General features: G+C 36.4%; 2 protein-coding genes across 3 annotated transcripts; both read left to right on the top strand.

Annotated features, from left to right (window-relative positions):
* Positions 1-2,868: 2,868 nt before the first annotated feature.
* On the top strand, positions 2,869-7,417 carry LOC122008460 (CDK5RAP3-like protein). The gene is made up of 11 exons (XM_042564202.1): positions 2,869-3,098; positions 3,188-3,254; positions 3,417-3,551; positions 4,329-4,423; positions 4,499-4,593; positions 4,676-4,811; positions 4,963-5,112; positions 5,199-5,771; positions 6,312-6,520; positions 6,615-6,747; positions 6,993-7,417. The coding sequence occupies exons 2-11, from the start codon at positions 3,194-3,196 to the stop codon at positions 7,122-7,124; spliced, it is 1,719 nt and encodes a 572-aa protein (XP_042420136.1). The 5' UTR covers positions 2,869-3,098; positions 3,188-3,193; the 3' UTR covers positions 7,125-7,417.
* Positions 7,418-8,675: 1,258 nt separating this feature from the next.
* Positions 8,676-16,400, top strand: LOC122008459 (tryptophan synthase alpha chain-like). 2 transcript variants are annotated; one of them, XM_042564201.1, is made up of 9 exons: positions 8,676-9,020; positions 9,810-9,956; positions 10,032-10,097; positions 14,414-14,522; positions 14,739-14,815; positions 15,310-15,387; positions 15,656-15,733; positions 15,847-15,906; positions 15,991-16,400. In XM_042564201.1, exons 1-9 carry the CDS (start codon positions 8,823-8,825, stop codon positions 16,123-16,125), a joined length of 948 nt encoding a protein of 315 aa, XP_042420135.1. In that variant the 5' UTR covers positions 8,676-8,822; the 3' UTR covers positions 16,126-16,400. The 2 variants fall into 2 exon arrangements, with proteins under 2 accessions (XP_042420135.1, XP_042420134.1); XM_042564200.1 differs by having other exon boundaries at positions 15,656-15,763.

Below are 16,400 nucleotides of genomic sequence, written 5' to 3'. Positions count from 1 at the left end.
GTAGTGCTTGGGCAGAGGGTCTCGTAGGATAGCCTCCGAAAATTGGCGATTGATCCGCTCGGGGGAGGAGTCCGCTCGGGGAGCTTTCCCCTTCCTGTCATCCCGCCTTGGCATTTCATCTGAGGAAGATCCTCTATCTCTTCGGGCTGGTATGGCTTCAGGGGTGCGAAATAAGGCCCGATGGAATGCGACGGTGGCTGGAGGTGCTTCCGCTCGGCCACCAGACGCAGATGTTGCTCGGCGGATGCTTTTTGTTTTTGCTCCATGAGTTTGGCGGCCCTCATCTCGACCAGAGCGTCGAGTTCTTCTGTTGAAAGCGCCACCGTGTGTTGTCGTCCAGCCTCGTCCATTGTTCTTGTTCGAATGCAGGAGCGTTCCCACAGACGGCGCCAATTTGATCCTGTCCGAACCAAGAGTCAGCGGACGCTGGGCACGTGGCGCTCTCTGCTGGATCCTCGAGTGCTCCGGCGAACCTGCAACAAAACCGAGCCGGGAGGGGTGCCCCGGCGACGGTCCTCCGACGCTCAAGTCAGGTAAGTGGTGGAGAAAGTGGCTGCCAAATTTGTATCATGCGTACCTTTGGCGAAGTAATAGCCTCTTTATATAGGACGGAGAAGGAACTGATGCACGCCCACCGAGGTGCGTACGTGTCAGCAACCCATACCACGGTATGCACTTGTCAGAGAGCTTACCTGACACCATGCTGCCACAGTCCGAGCATGTTCTTTGATGGGACGGCAGGACCACCCGTTGTCAGACTAGAAGTATGGCACAACCATACGATTTGACGGCTGTCAGAAGATGTCCCCGTCTTTTTACCACCGTCTGACTGGGGTGCCCGGCCCGCCGGGCGGGCGATGAACGTCGTCCGGACGGCCTTGATTCTTTGCGCCGTCCGGGCGGCACCTCCTTCCGCTCGGTCATTACGCACTGCTTTATTTGAGCGTCGGACCCCTGGTCCCTACCAGGGTGCCTTTTACTATCAAATTTCCCTTTCTTCTGAGTCCGGTCGGCTCGCCCTTTTCCGGCGAGCCACTGGATCCTTTGACCTCCCCTCAGCGTTGACTCCTTATGGGGTTCCGGATTTTTACCGCCGGATCATCTACTTTACTCAAAACTTAACCCTAAAATGACAAAGAGAACAAAATTTATCTATTTTATTTTTTCTCTTAAAGTCATTTCTTTTTATATTTGCATATTCTTTCTAACTTTAACATAGGTTGTCATTGCATCAAAAAGGAGAAGATTGTTGGTGCAGTTGACACTAATGATTAAACCTGAGTTTTGATGAATGACAAGTGAATTAAAGTTAAATGTGTTTGTAATCTAACTTTGTTACAGAGTGTGCAAAGTTGACTAACTTGACGAGTCAAGAGGACCTGACACTAGGCAGGAAGTCCAGATCTAGAATTTTGGTAGGAGGTCAAGATGTTCGATTATCGATGGGAGGAAGTTCGGATGTATGATTCCGGTAGGAGATCGGGATGTTCAATTCTCGGTTGGCGAAGTCCAGATGTGCGATTCCGGTAGAAAGACTTGATGGATCATATTGGATGTCAAGAAGGCAACTTGACATTTAGTAAGTTGAGGTAAATTATTGGAGGAGAGTGACTCAGTGAGAACGCGTCCTGGTTGTGAGGATAATAGGCGTCAACCTAATTTAGGTTCATTTCGGAAACCTAAATTGAGACTCTGACTAGATCCTGATTTAGAGGACAGGGTCTAAGTCATAAATTAATCTTATTATTATTGTGCTAACCTTGTTTTGCAGGTTAAATATTTTTATGTTGGACTAACACTTTTTGTAGGACAAAGGGAGCACAAAAGGTCTCGGGTGAATAGTATTCGAAGTGCCTTCCAGATTTGTTCATGGAAGGCACCTTCGAGTGCTTGAAAGGCACCTTCGGTCAGATAAGGTAGAGATGTAGTTGATGATAAGGAGTTGCTTTTTAAGGAATTGAACTTGGCATTGAAGACGCCTTCAATGTTATGGAAGACGCCTTCCATCCCTTATAAAAGAGGCATTAGACCAAGGCTTAGCTTCTAAATCATCTCTTCCACAAGCTTCTATGTGCCCGTTTGACGTTCCGACTGCTTCGGCTTCCTGCTACTACTCTACTACAATGCTGCTGTGTCTGACTACTGCCAAGGAGCCGACCAACACCGAGCATGATCCGATTATCCACAAGTGTTGGGTAACCAAGTTCTCTTTGTGTACATAATTATTACTTAAAAGGAAAGTATAGCGTGTTACACTGTTTCTATTATTATTTGTGTACTCGATCCCCTCTTCTGACGGTTTCGAAATAGGTTATTAATGAATTATCTGTTGTGGGACTTGGGTCTTGGAGTAGAAGTCGTCGAAAATTTCGAACTAAGTAAAATCGAACATGTACCTTTTACCTGCTTTTATTTTTTTTTTATATTTTTTCTATTATATACTTATCTTTTAAAATAAAAAATAATTTTTAAAATTACATGATTTACCTTTCTTTTCATGTGCATCTTGGTCTAATAGTTACTAGCTTCTGTATGATCAATTATACATATAAGAATATTTTAGATAATTCATATTAAATAATATACTCATTTGATTTTAATTGAAAATGAGACGCCATCGGAAGATTTTATAAATGATGGTCGTTCTTTCAGTTATTGCCCTTTCTGTTCTTCTCATAATAAAAAAATAATAACTATCATATTAGAATTTGTGTTCGAGATTTTTTGAACAATCCAAATCAATTTGAGAAAGTAATAAAAAATGTAGATGGTAAATGCAATTTGGTTAAACTGTTGATGTCAAAAGAAAACGTTTCGAAGTTCTGGGACAAAATTGTAATTTTGTCTATATTGGCACCACGTCACGATTGCGATACGTTCCGCAGCCATCTTTCTCCCCTCCCGATCGGAGATCGCCGCCAGTGGCCGCCGGATCTTGCTCTTCTTCATTGTGCTCTCCTTCCAAGAGTAGCAGCAGCCTGGTACTTGTCTCCTTATGCAGAATCATTGCGACTGGTCGATCTCAACCAAATCCGTTGGTCAGCTTCCTGTACTCGCGATCTCGGCAGAATCCGAACGAAGATTTGAATAATTTTCTTGTAAGCCGTATTTTTTGTTTTAAAAGGAAGTGAATTCGATTGATAATAGTATAAGATTGAAACTTTTGAGTATTTGGGCTCCGCTTCAGCAAAAGATGCAGGACGGTGCTGATATCCACAATCTTCCCATCGACATCGCTTGCGCTCGTCTTGGAGGTCTCCTTCTGTCTATTTCTCTCCTGTTTGCTGCTCTTTTTTCTTATTTCTTTTTGCCTTCGATTTCCATGTTGTGGTCTCTCTTTCAGCAATCGCTCCATGTTCCCCTTTGCTTTCCTTGTATTTTTAATTTTTTTAAAGTATGAAATTCTGTTGATTTAGAATGGTTGGTGGACCGGAAGAGGATCCCTCAAGATTGGAGGAAGCGGCTGAGTTCGATCAAGTCTCGTATCTCGTCAGCGCTTTCATCACTGCCTAGGGATTTGGATCCCTTCTTCCAAACCCTAGACCTTGAAGGTAACTCTCCTTGCTTGATATCCTTGTTTCCTTTCCTCAAGCATTCGACATCAGCATCAGATTGTTTGATCCTGAAATTGTGCCCACAGAGGGATTGTGTTACCAAAAATTAATTCTTTGAACTTAGGAGTGTTCATCAAATAGCATCATATTGTTAGGGAAGAAGGTGCTTTTGTTGTGTGTCGATTTACCTATAACTGCGTTGTGATTGAAACATACGGACTACAAAATAAGTTCCTTAGTGGTTATTCCCCTAAAACTATCCATGCTGACAATATAATGCATTTTCAAACTAATTTGGAAGCTTTGTGTTGTTCATATTGCTTCATTTCAGCCTGAAAATAGTAATTTCAAATGTGTTGGTTAAAATCAAATATTTGGAAGTTGTTGGCTATGGGTGTGTTGCTTGGAGCTCAAGGTTGGAAGGTTCCATCACTCTTCATCAAAACTGTAAAATAATTACTAAATTAGTAAATTGTCAAGGATAGTTATCTAGAAAGGTATATAAGCTCCTGATTTATTTCCTTATGCCTATTTACTGTTTCTATTTGTATAACCCTAATTCCCAGTGGGTAACATAAGATGAATGGTTATAGATTTGGATTGAGGGGGACAAAAAGGTAGAATGCTTGTATATTAAACTGTTTTTCAAATAGGTACACACACACCGAAGCTCAGCAGTATTGGGATGCTTTCTAAGTGATACTTGAACTATGATGAGAAAGTATATTCAATTTTCGTTATCCTTTCTAATGAGCTGTGTAAATTTATTTTCAGGATTAGGGTATCTAGAAGTAAAGCAAGTATATAAGATTCTTCTAAATTGTACCTCAGAAAATCGTAATATTTTTGGAAGACTGTCAGGTTCTGCTGTAAGTTTTATGGACAAATCTTTGTTTCAACAATGCATATTTATTAAGATTAGAGCATAATCCAGCACCCTGCAGGGAGAATGGGAGTCAATTGTGCGCTCTTTTGAGAAGGACCATATTTTTCTAGGCGAGGCTGCTCAAATTATGGTTCAGAATGTTAACTATGAAATGTATGCTGCATTTTGGATATGAACTCTGTGTAAATTATTTGGCATACTTTTTTCACTAATTTTGGTTGAATTCTGGTTGAAGTCCATATCTGAAAAGACAAATGCAAAAAGTTCAACAACAATTAGTCGAACTAGATCGCAAGGAATCTGATATTAAGAGAAATGCTTCTCTATCTGCTGCTAAATATTCTGAAGCTTGTCAAGAGCTTGGGTTACAGGTCATATTTCATAACTTAAAGATAAATGTGCAGTTATTTTTGTCTGCTTTATCTTGGTCTTTGATCTTTTTATGGTTTGTTGATCCTACAAATGAGGTTTTTGTCACTGATTTTCCCATTTAAAAATTCAAACTTTTTCTCATCTCTGCAGGGGGAGAATGTAAGGGTGGAACTTCTAGAGGCTACCAAGATTCTTCCTTCTATCTTCAGTGAAATTTTGCAAGTTCTTAACAACGATTCCATTTTGAAGGCTATGAATTATTATCAAGATTTTGTTAGAGATGTTCATACAGAGAAAGAGGTCCGCAACTAAAAATTAACTCTTCATACTGCTGCAATTAAATAAGATTGCTTGGTGTCTTCATGCCATCTTTTCTCGTGTTGCAGAAAATTCCTGGTGATGTGCTTCAAAATCTTAGGCACCTTCATGAAAATCCACCATCTGTTCATGTGTTGATGTCTGCTGAGGTCAAAAATTCTCTTAGCGGTATATTGCAGGCAGATGTAGGCCATTTCCAAACTGGAGAACCAATGGATGCTGATCTTTCCATGGGTGGTATTGACTGGAATATTTCAGTAGATGATGCCCAAATTGACTGGGATATTGGGACTGTTGAACAGGTTGAAGAATCAGATAATGGCTTTGGCTCTTACGAACTAGTTGATTATAGTGCCGACTATCAAGAATCTGAAAATGGTAAACCTGTGCTAGTTGATGAAGCATCATTAAAAACAGCAGAGGAGGCTGCTGTCCCTGCTGATTCAGGGTCAGGAATATGCTTGGATGCAGGTCTTAAAAAATCACAATTTGCTACACTCGAAGATTCTGTCGTACCAGATGCGGGAGTAGAATCCCAACAAATTGCAGTAGAGAAATCACAACCTAGTGAATTAGATGAAGAGAGAAGTCCATTCTTGGAGACAGAATATAGGAATAAGATACTTGATGATCTATTTGAGGTATTCTGCCTTATTTATTACAACTCATGTTTCTTATCTATGTTATTTGGTGATTGCATTTTGTGTGTTTCTACTTCCAATTTCCATTTTCTCCCTCTATTTATATTGAAAATATTCTCAATTTTTTTAGTGTTAGGGCATTGAACTGGTTGATCTGTTTTCTAAGATTATTGTGATCCTAACATATTGTGAACACTTTAGCAAGCTTGAAGTTTGGCCTATATTTAGTTGATCTGTCGATGAGAACTACTTAATTGCCATATTCTTTCTCACAAAACTATTTTCAAATGGTCAGAATTTTATATAACATAACAAACTGATGCAGTTAATAACTGAGCAATTTATTACAATTCAAGTTTGTATAGCTAGACATGGGGATACAAAACAAATTCCTGCTGGTTCTTCAATCACCAGTAGTTAAATATCAGTTCGTTCGAATAATTTGTTACTTTGGAGATGATTTCATGTTGGTATATTGATTATTGATGTTTCTTTGCACTTAAACACTATGTCTGTAATTGGGTTCAATAATTATACCAGGTGAAATCTTTTCTAAATCAGCGATTGGTAGAGATGACAAGTGAAGAAAGTTCTTCCTTACAGCAACATGTTCAGGCCGTAGCTCCCACTGTTTTGCAACAATACTCACTTGATGCAATACAACTGATGATAACACAGATATCGTTGTCCATCTCAATGCTTACAGGCCGCAAAATGCGTGACTTGATTATGACACTCAATTCCAAAAGGCGAGCATTTACTAGCTCGCCTTAAGTTCTTCGACTAGTAGTTTGTGTACTTTCCATTGCTGGTTAGATTGATTTTTCTGCTACAATGATATAGGTTTCTAGACAAACTGGTGCTTACATTGGAGGAGAAGAAACAACAAGAAGTTAAGCTGCGAGAAAGTTTGAATGATTTATCAATAAGACGCGTAGAGTTACAGAACACATTGTCTTCATCCTGGCCTAAACTTGTGAGTGCTATTCCTGTTTTGACAAAATTGAAAATTTTACTCCACAATTGGCTAACTTTTTCATTTAGAATTTGATAAATTATATTTTATCTTCCATATTACACCCTGAGGTTTCTTACTTTTTTTATATTTAGCCCCCAAAACTTGTTAAATTACATTTTACATACCATTTTTATCTCCTGGTCTTAACACAAACAAAATTATTTCTTCCTTTTCTTTTAATTCAAGAACTTGGCCCTTTTCAGGAAGCGGCCATCACGAAAACAAGGGAACTAAAACAGCTTTGTGAGTCGACATTGTCGGCGATGTTCGATGGAAGACCAGTCAACATAATTGGAGAGATCAACACACTCATAGCTGCCAGTGCTAGCTCATGACGACATATTCACTGCTCGCCACAATGTCTCCTCCAAGAACCCTAACTGAGGTCTTATTTTCGCAAAGATATGATAAACCCAACGGATGAACATTCAAAAAGGACAGAAAAATAATGAGGTGAGATGGCAAAAAAACTTAAGACTATGCTACACAAATGGCACAATAGAAGAACATGTCATAACATGATTCAGTTAACAATCTATATTATTTTGTGTGATGAGGAGAGAAGAGAAGTGTGAATTTGAACTCTTTCAACCTATTGCATTTTTATAATTTAGAACTTCTATAGAAATGAACTTTAATGTCATGTTTATGCTTAGGAGACAAGATAAAGTGTTTTGTGGAAAAGATATAAGAAAGGAATGAAAAACAATCAACTTCCATTTTTAGTTTGATTCAAGTGGAAATATAACGGTAAAAAAAAAACTAGTTCAAACTTTGGTCTTCATTTCCCTTTTTTCCTTTATTATTTCTTTGAGTAAATAAGAATTTGCTATTTATCGTTATATAAATAAGATATTTTTAATTATTCATATCGTTTAAAAATCATTAAAATAATATAATTTGATATATGAAATATTCTTCTTTGTTCTATCTTGGAGCAGATTTGAAAGTTACTCTAAGATGGTGTAGTTTTGATCAAAATTATTTCACTTTTGAGATATATTATTTTACAGTGTGTGAGCTTTAATTAAAGTTATACCATATTAGAGTAACTTTCATTAAATTTTAATGGTAATCGATCCGGTTCTACTTAAATTGTTCGATCCGATTCTACTTAAATTGTTCATTGGCTATGAAGGATAAATTAGAAATCATTCCTAATGGGCCTAATATTTTTAGATCAAAAGATGCGTCAGACCATAATTCCAAATAACATAGATAGGGTCACTTTTAATAACATTGATAAAATCATAAAAGGGCACCTTTTTATTTATTTATTCGTTTTTCTCTTCCTTCCAAAAATGTTTTTTTTTAAAAAAAAAAAACAAACTAACAAAAAAACAAACCTTAATTTGTTAAATTATTAAAATCTAAGTCTCTTTTATCTTAATATATTCTATTATTGTTATTTAACATCATTTTAATATATTATTTTGATAACTTTCCAACAATGTTATTTTACGTTAGTACCTTCATTCACGTAATTTTGGAAGACTGTCAGAGGTGTAGGTAAACGTAATTATCGTTCACTATAATAATCGTCTTCGAATCCTGACCGTTGATCTCGTCATCAGACACGAAAATTAAAGCATCGACCAAACATTAAAATCATACGTGTGGGCCCCAACTGTCGAAACCTGCACCCTGTCTATGTTCGAACAACTGGTGTCGCCTCCTTAGACCACTCCTCGAATCCTGGCCGTCCATTCCATCCTTCCCGAAATCTAAAGCATCGCGCCGCCGAAAGATCCGCATTTCTCAAAACTGAAGAAACTTAGATGTCATATCAGAAGCAGGATTCACCGTTTCAGCTCGCCAACAACTGAACACGACGACACGTTCACCGTCGGACGCGTTGCATAAATATGTTTCCTGTCAGGATCAGAACAACTTCGGTTGAGCTTCACCTTCCTAAACCTCTCCCGGATTCCTTTCATGGACGAGATCCTCCGTCGCTTTCGTTCGTTGTTGATAAATAGCAGCCATTTGCTCAACTCGCTCTCTTGCAGATCGGAGCAAGGAAGCGAGGCGTGATGGCAGGCGTAGTCCCGAAGATCTCCTTCCCTTCCTCTCCTGCTAGGATCTCTGGGTTCACCTCGCCTCGATGGCCGACCTGCAAGTTCACATCTCTGTCTAGATCCACGTTGTCGAGGGCTTCCCTCAGCGTCCGGAGGGCCTCCTCGGCTTCCACGATCTCGGATACCTTCTCTCGTCTGAAGGAACAAGGGAAGGTAAGTACGAGATAATCTACGCTTCTTTTACTGTTTTGTTTTGGTTCTGGTTCCGGAATCGATGGCAGTTCTTATTGATGGAATTTAAGTGTTTTGGTCTCGTTTTTTTGGTGGTTCTTCATTTGGGGAACAAAGGATGAGCAAAGTTTTCTGTTTTGCTGCCTTTGTATTAGTGTGGCAGTCATAATGTGTCACGCAATTTCTTACTTTTTTTTATTGATGGAAGCTTTTAATATGTTATGAAAATTTGGTTTTTGGTAAAAGATATCAAAGTTTGGAGAAAATTAAAATTTGCTTGTATTTGTTTTATCACTCTGATATCTTGTGAGATTTTTTTTTTTTTGTTTTTTGTTTTTTGTTTTTGTATCCTATAAGCATGATATTGAAGAGAAACCATTGAACAATTTAGAATGTAAAATAGTAATAGCCATTTTTTTACTTAGTCACTGAGGAACTTTCCGTCTTTTGTTCTAATGTCATATAAAATGTCTTAATCAAGTCCATTTCATCTAATAAGATGACAAAAGATAAATTGCGCTAGAAAACACCATGAACCGGTCTCTTATTTGATCAAACAGAACTTTCTCAATCACTTAATATGTGCAGATATAAGATTCAAGTATTTTGTTTGTAAATAGTTGGCTGGTACTACAACTAAATACATCAAGCTTTGTCCACTAAAATGTTGCAGCTTTTCTTACTAATTATTTGTGTTTTGTTAGACATCAGCATTGATATTGTTTTTGCATTTTTGAAGGTATTTTAACTGATTTTTACCATGATCTATAGGTTGCATTGATACCTTTTATCACTGCTGGAGATCCTGATCTATCCACAACATCAGAAGCATTGAAAATTTTAGATTCTTCAGGTTCGGACTTGATCGAATTAGGCGTTCCCTACTCTGATCCTTTGGCAGATGGACCTGTAATTCAGGTGCTATATATGGTCACTTCTTTTTTCTTTGCTGGCTGAATATTTTGTTGGACACTTACATATCATTTATGCTAGGCTGCTGCTACACGTGCATTAGAGAATGGAACGAACTTTGATGGTGTTATATCAATGCTAAGGGAGGTATGAGTAATCTAGTCAATTTTTTTTTTAAAGCTTCATGAATAAAATACTCCGCCATGATGAACTAGTTATGGCCGGTCTCAAGCCCGGATAAAGGAGGGTTGTGTTAGGTTGTCAGCCAGTGTTAAACTATAATAAATATTCAATGAATGGATCCATTAAACTATTGTACTAATGATAGGTTGTTCCCCCAAAAGAACACATAGAGTCCGACTATAATGTCTTGGCAAGCACCGCTACATCTCTAGAATTGGGGTGTAGTGCTAAATATGCAAGAGTTCGCGTTGCAGGTTCGACTGTAACGTATCAACAAGAACCGCTACATCTCCATGAGAACTTGGGTGTAGTATTAAATATGCAAGAGTTCTCACACCATATGTTAGATAAGAACAAATATTACAGAAAAATTAAGTCTAAGATTTGGAACATGTTATATGGGAACCTTCACTGGTAAATCAATAGAGGTAGTAGATACGATGATTAAGAGAAAAATTAATATTTTGCGTGTACAAAAGACTAAATAGGTAAGCGAGAAGGCAAAGATGATAGAAAATCCGGGTTTTAAGTTATGACACATAGGAAAGAGTAAAACAAGAAATGAAGTGGGAATTGTTGTAGATAGTTTGTTAAAGGATGAAATTGCAGGTGTAGTTAAAAAAGGGGATAGAATTATAGCCCTTAAGTTAATAGTGACGAAAGAAACTATGAGCGTAATTAGTATATATACACCACAAGCAGAATTAGATGAAACTACCAAATCAAAGTTTTGGGATGACCTAGATAAAATATTACAAAACATTCCGTCAAATAAAATGATTTTAATAGGAGATGATCTAAATGAGCACGTCGAAGTGAAAAATGAGGAATATGAGAAGGTGCATGGGGTTATGAGTTTGGAACTAGAAATGAAGAAAGGAAAACTATATTGGATTTTGCGATAGCATATGACCTTATATAGCTAATATGTTTTTTAAGAAAAGAGCATAACACATGTTCAAAAGTGGGAATAATAAATCACAAATTGACTTTCTTATGGTTAGGAAGGGGAATAGAAATATTTGTAAAGATTGCAAGGACATCTATGGAAAAAACTTAATTAATCAACATAAGTTAGTAGTGTTGGATATACGCCTCAAGTATAATATCAATAGAAAAAAAAATACATATGATTCATAAATTAAGTGGTGGAAGTTAAAGGATGGGAAGCAAAATATAGTTAAGGAGAACGTAAGAGTACAAACATTAGGTGAAATATACAGTGACTCTAATACAACATGAGATAAGATGGTATCAAAGTTGAAAATAGTAGCTAAGAGTATACTCGGTGAGTCAAAGGGGCATACACCACTAAGTAAAGAATATTGATGGTAGAATGAGAAAGTACAAGAGAAAGTGAAAGAAAAACGAAAAGCTTATAAGAAATTATATATTTGTAAAAATGAGGAAAACTTAAGAAAATATACAATAGCCAAGAAAGAGACTAAGAAAGTTGCGAATGAAGTAAATAATGAAACTTTTGAATGAGTATATCAAAAATTGAATACAAAAGAAAGGGAAAAAGACATTTATAGAATAACTAAAGTGAGAAAAAAGAAGACAAGAGATCTTATCCAAATAAAATGTATTAAAGATGAATGCAATAGAGTACTAGTAAATGATGGAAAAATAAAAGAACGGTGGAAGAGGTATTTTATCAACTTTTTAATGAAGGTTGAGGTGACCAACTTAACTTAAGTAATTTAAGTATGTATGAGTATAAAAATTTAAATTTTTATTGTATAATTCAAACTTCAAAAGTAGAACAAGTTTTAAATAGATGAATAATCGAAAAGTCTTTAGACCAGATGATATTCTGATAAAAGTATGAAAGTGACTAGGGAAACAAAGTACTGAATGACTTACAAAATTATTTAACATGATATTGAAAACGAAAAAAATATCTGATTAATGCAGGGTAAGTACTCTAGTTCCCTTGTATAAGAATAAAGAAGACATATAAAATTGTGCAAATTATAGGGGTTTTAAAATAATTAGTCATATTATGAAACTTTGGGAAAGAGTAATAAAAAAAGTTTAAGGAAGAAGATCACAGTGACCAAAAATCAATTTGGGTTCATGCATGGTAGGTCGATAAAAGAAGTTATACATCTTAGACAACTAATTCAAAAATATCGAGAATAAAGACAAGATATACACATGATATTTATTGACTTAGAAAAAGTTTATAGAGTCTTAAGAGAAATTATATGAAGAATTTTAGAAAAGAGAGGTGTTAGCGTAACATATATTGAATTAATTAAGGATATGTATAAGGATGTAACGATCAGAGTAAAAACTTCAGACAAAATAATGAAGTATTTCCAATAAAGATAGGATTACACCAAGGATCAACTCTAAGTCCCTATCTTTTTACGCTAATTATGGACGAACTCACTGCATACATTTAAGACAGTACCGTGGTCCATATTGTTTGCAGATAATATTATTTTGGTAGATGAAATACGTGAAGGAGTAAATGCTAAGCTAGAATCTTGGCGGGAAACACTAGAAGAGAAAGATTTTAAGCTTAGCAGAATAAAGATAGAATATATGGAATTGAAGTTTAATAATATTAGACGTAATGAGAGAATTGTTAAGATAGGAGATAACGAGTTGCTTGGATCTAAAAGCTTTAAATATTTAGGATCGTTTTTGTAAAACGATGGAAGGATTGAGAGAGATGTCTTATATAGAATACAAGCAGGATGGTTGAAATGGAGGAGAGCGTTGGGTGTTTTATGTGATTGTAAAGTACTTCTAAAACTTAAAGAAAAGTTCTATAAAACCGCAGTTAGACTTGCTATATTATATGGAGCTAAATGTTAGGTTATGACTTGAACACATGAGTAGAAGATGAGAGTTGCAAAGATGAGGATGTTAAGGTGGATGTGTGAACATACGAGGATGGACAAAATAAGAAATGAGAGTATTAGAGAGAAAGTCGGAGTTGTATCCTAAATGTTAGGTTATGACTTGAACACATGAGTAGAAGATGAGAGTTGCAAAGATGAGGATGTTAAGGTGGATGTGTGAACATACGAGGATGGACAAAATAAGAAATGAGAGTATTAGAGAGAAAGTCGGAGTTGTATCTATTGAGGGAAAACTTCGAGAGACATTTAAAATGGTATGGGCATTGTATTTAGATGACCAATAAATGCTCCAGTTAAGAAATGTGAACTCACACACATCAAACAAGGAAGAGGAAGACCAAAAAAATTTAGTCCGCAACAATAAAATAAGATAAAATTTATTTAAGTATAGATGATGATATAGTAGGGGATAAATTCTAATGACGTAAAAAATAAGATAAAATTTATTTAAGTATAGATGATGATTTAGTAGGGGATAAATTCTAATGATGTAAAAGGATCCATATAGCCAACCTCACCTAGTGGGATAAGGCTTAATTATTGTTGTTGTAAATATTCATGAATAAAGATAAAAGTATGGTTTTGTGGTTTATTCTTACACTCTAAAATCATTTGTTACATCTCATGTTCTATGCCAAAATGATCTTTAAGCTGAGTGACAATTATTCTGATCACAAGCTAAGGGATGCTTTCTTGTTTTACAATTCTCCAGTTTAAGAAAGATCTTTAACCATGATTTATTCCGTGTTTACTTTATGAAATATCTTAAGTTGGCTTGTGAGTCTGAGTTTGTTTTTCATAAAACTGCTGGTCTGATCCTTATTTCTTGTCATTGATATGCTTTATCTCTTTGTAAGAATTGTAGGATCACTCTGTTTTATCTGAAAACACTGGTAGATTTGGCAGCAGGAATTATTTTTGCCACGATACTGGGAAGAACAATAACCAATCTTATTTGAAGAAACAAAAATATCGTGCTTATGTGGAGAAATATAGAATTACTGATAGATCTTGAGAGAGTGGTATTCCATCCTGTTGCAATCCAATATGCATGCCAAAATATTGACAAGACATTGGTTGCATACTGAGCTAGTATCTTTCTTTCTGTATGAATCAGCAGACATCAAATTCTCTGAAGTGGCAAAATTTTAAGTCTCATACTCTCATTTGTGAATAAACTGTTTGGATAGTTTTTCTCTTCTCCATGTCCTATCAGCTGACATTTGCATACAAAAACAATGATGTGCTATTCTATTTTCTAAAATTATTGCATGTGACGTTTTCTCATTTTTTGCCCAACTTCACCAGTAATTTAATTGCTATAAATATCTTTGCAACAATTTTGTTTTCTTTTTTTGAGATGGTTTATCATGTTCTTCTGCTATAAATAACTTGTCCAAGCAGGTAATACCTCAATTATCATGCCCAATTTCTCTCTTCACATATTACAATCCAATCCTAAAGCGTGGAGTTGAGAAGTTCATGTCTACTATAGAAGAAGTTGGTGTACGTGGTAACTACTCTATTCTCTTAATCATGCACTAAGTCCCGTCTGCTCCTAATATTCAGAATGGTTTCCTTGCAATTTCTGTTTTTCTCCTAGAAGTTTATCTTTTCTTCACTAGGTAAATCCCTCACCAGTGATTTCAATGTATTGTTGAATGAGTCGGTTGTTGCTTTGTGACTCATTCTTTTGGCATATAACTAACTAATGGCTGTTACTTTGTAGGGCTTGTTGTGCCCGATGTTCCTTTAGAGGAGAATGAAAGTTTAAGAAAAGAGGCCATTAAGCATAACATTGAGTTGGTATGCCCCTTAGTTTGACATCTGCTTATGAATCTTAAATCTTAGTGCACATACACATTCTGACTGATAAAAGTGAGGCATTGTGTCCATGAGAGACTTGTATTTCTTAACTAAAAAGAAAGTGGTGAGGGTCGTTGTTATTTTTCTTTGGAAAAATGGAAATGCTCACATGATTTTTAACACTTTTTTCACTTCAAAATTGTTTACTTAACTTAAAGAACCTATTTCAATTGGTATCTTACTTTCTGAGAACTTCATAATAGAGTCCAAACAATTACATATCTCAGTTGATGTTGAAATGCTCGTAAAGCCACATTTGCTATGGATGGTTTATCATTTTTGTTTCCAAATTGCCATATTAACTGGCGGTTTGTTAACCTTCTACAAGCATTTTGCATTCATTTCAATGCAAAATTGTCTAGGCTACATTTGCCTTATCTGATTTTTACAGTCTTCCACACTTCAGTATTCTTTTTCCTCTTTTGACATTATAGGTTCTGCTTTCAACACCGACCACTCCGCCTGAACGAATGAAAGAAATTGCACAAGCTTCAGAAGGATTCATATACTTGGTGATTTGTTTGACTTTGTTCATGCTCTTAATATCATTAAACATGTCTTGTATCAGATTATTGCTCAACAAAACCAACTCTGTTATCTGCCTACCACCACAAAGTTAAAGTACAAATTTGTCACAATGCACATATACATACCGACTGAAAGATTTTGTTTCCAAAAGCTGTATTTTGTGTTTAAACTGCTAAAACTTTTATGCTATGTCAAATAGTTGTTTTGCTTATTCATGAGCCGATTACTCATATTTCTGAATCTTTCATGCAGGTGGCCACTGTTGGTGTTACTGGTGCTCGTGCATCTGTTAACTTGCAATTACAATCTCTTCTGCAAGAGATTAAAGAGGTTTTCAATCTCATGTCTTTCTGCCATTTTGTATGCAATCTGTTTCCAACATATCAAAGAAACTAATACTTAGGAATTCATTCAAACTGTCGCTAATGCTTAACAATTCGCAGGCAACCCCTAAACCAGTTGCAGTTGGGTTCGGAATATCGAAGCCTGAGCATGTCAAGCAGGTCTGTGCGCACAATCTGCCACCATTAATTTTTAAACATTTTGGATCCGAACGCTCTTGATTTACCAGTCCAGTAATCTTATAGGTAGCCGGATGGGGAGCAGATGGTGTGATTGTCGGCAGTGCATTCGTTAAGCTTCTAGGCGAGGCGAAATCCTCCGATGAAGGGCTAAAGCAACTCGAAACCTTCACTCGCTCCTTGAAAGCTGCGCTTCCCTGAGATGGAACCAGACCGATAAATAAGGAAGACGATCATAATCCTTCCTTTTGCCCTCCCCTTCTACTTAACTTTCTCAATTTGAATAAGCATGCCTTGTGCCATCTATTGTATTATGGTTCCTGTTCCTAGACATTGATTCATTCGGAAAATAATAAAATGATGGCCAATGCATCATTCAAGGTCCTTGTAGAATAACATTCAAGTACCCTGTCCTCACGGGTGTGCATAAGTTGAGCTCCGAATTTACTCAATAATACTTTAAATCTTTGTCACAA

This window comes from Zingiber officinale, chromosome 8A (genome assembly GCF_018446385.1).
Source record: "Zingiber officinale cultivar Zhangliang chromosome 8A, Zo_v1.1, whole genome shotgun sequence".
NCBI classification, from domain to species: domain Eukaryota; kingdom Viridiplantae; phylum Streptophyta; class Magnoliopsida; order Zingiberales; family Zingiberaceae; genus Zingiber; species Zingiber officinale.
This window is presented reverse-complemented; position numbering and strand designations above follow the sequence as displayed.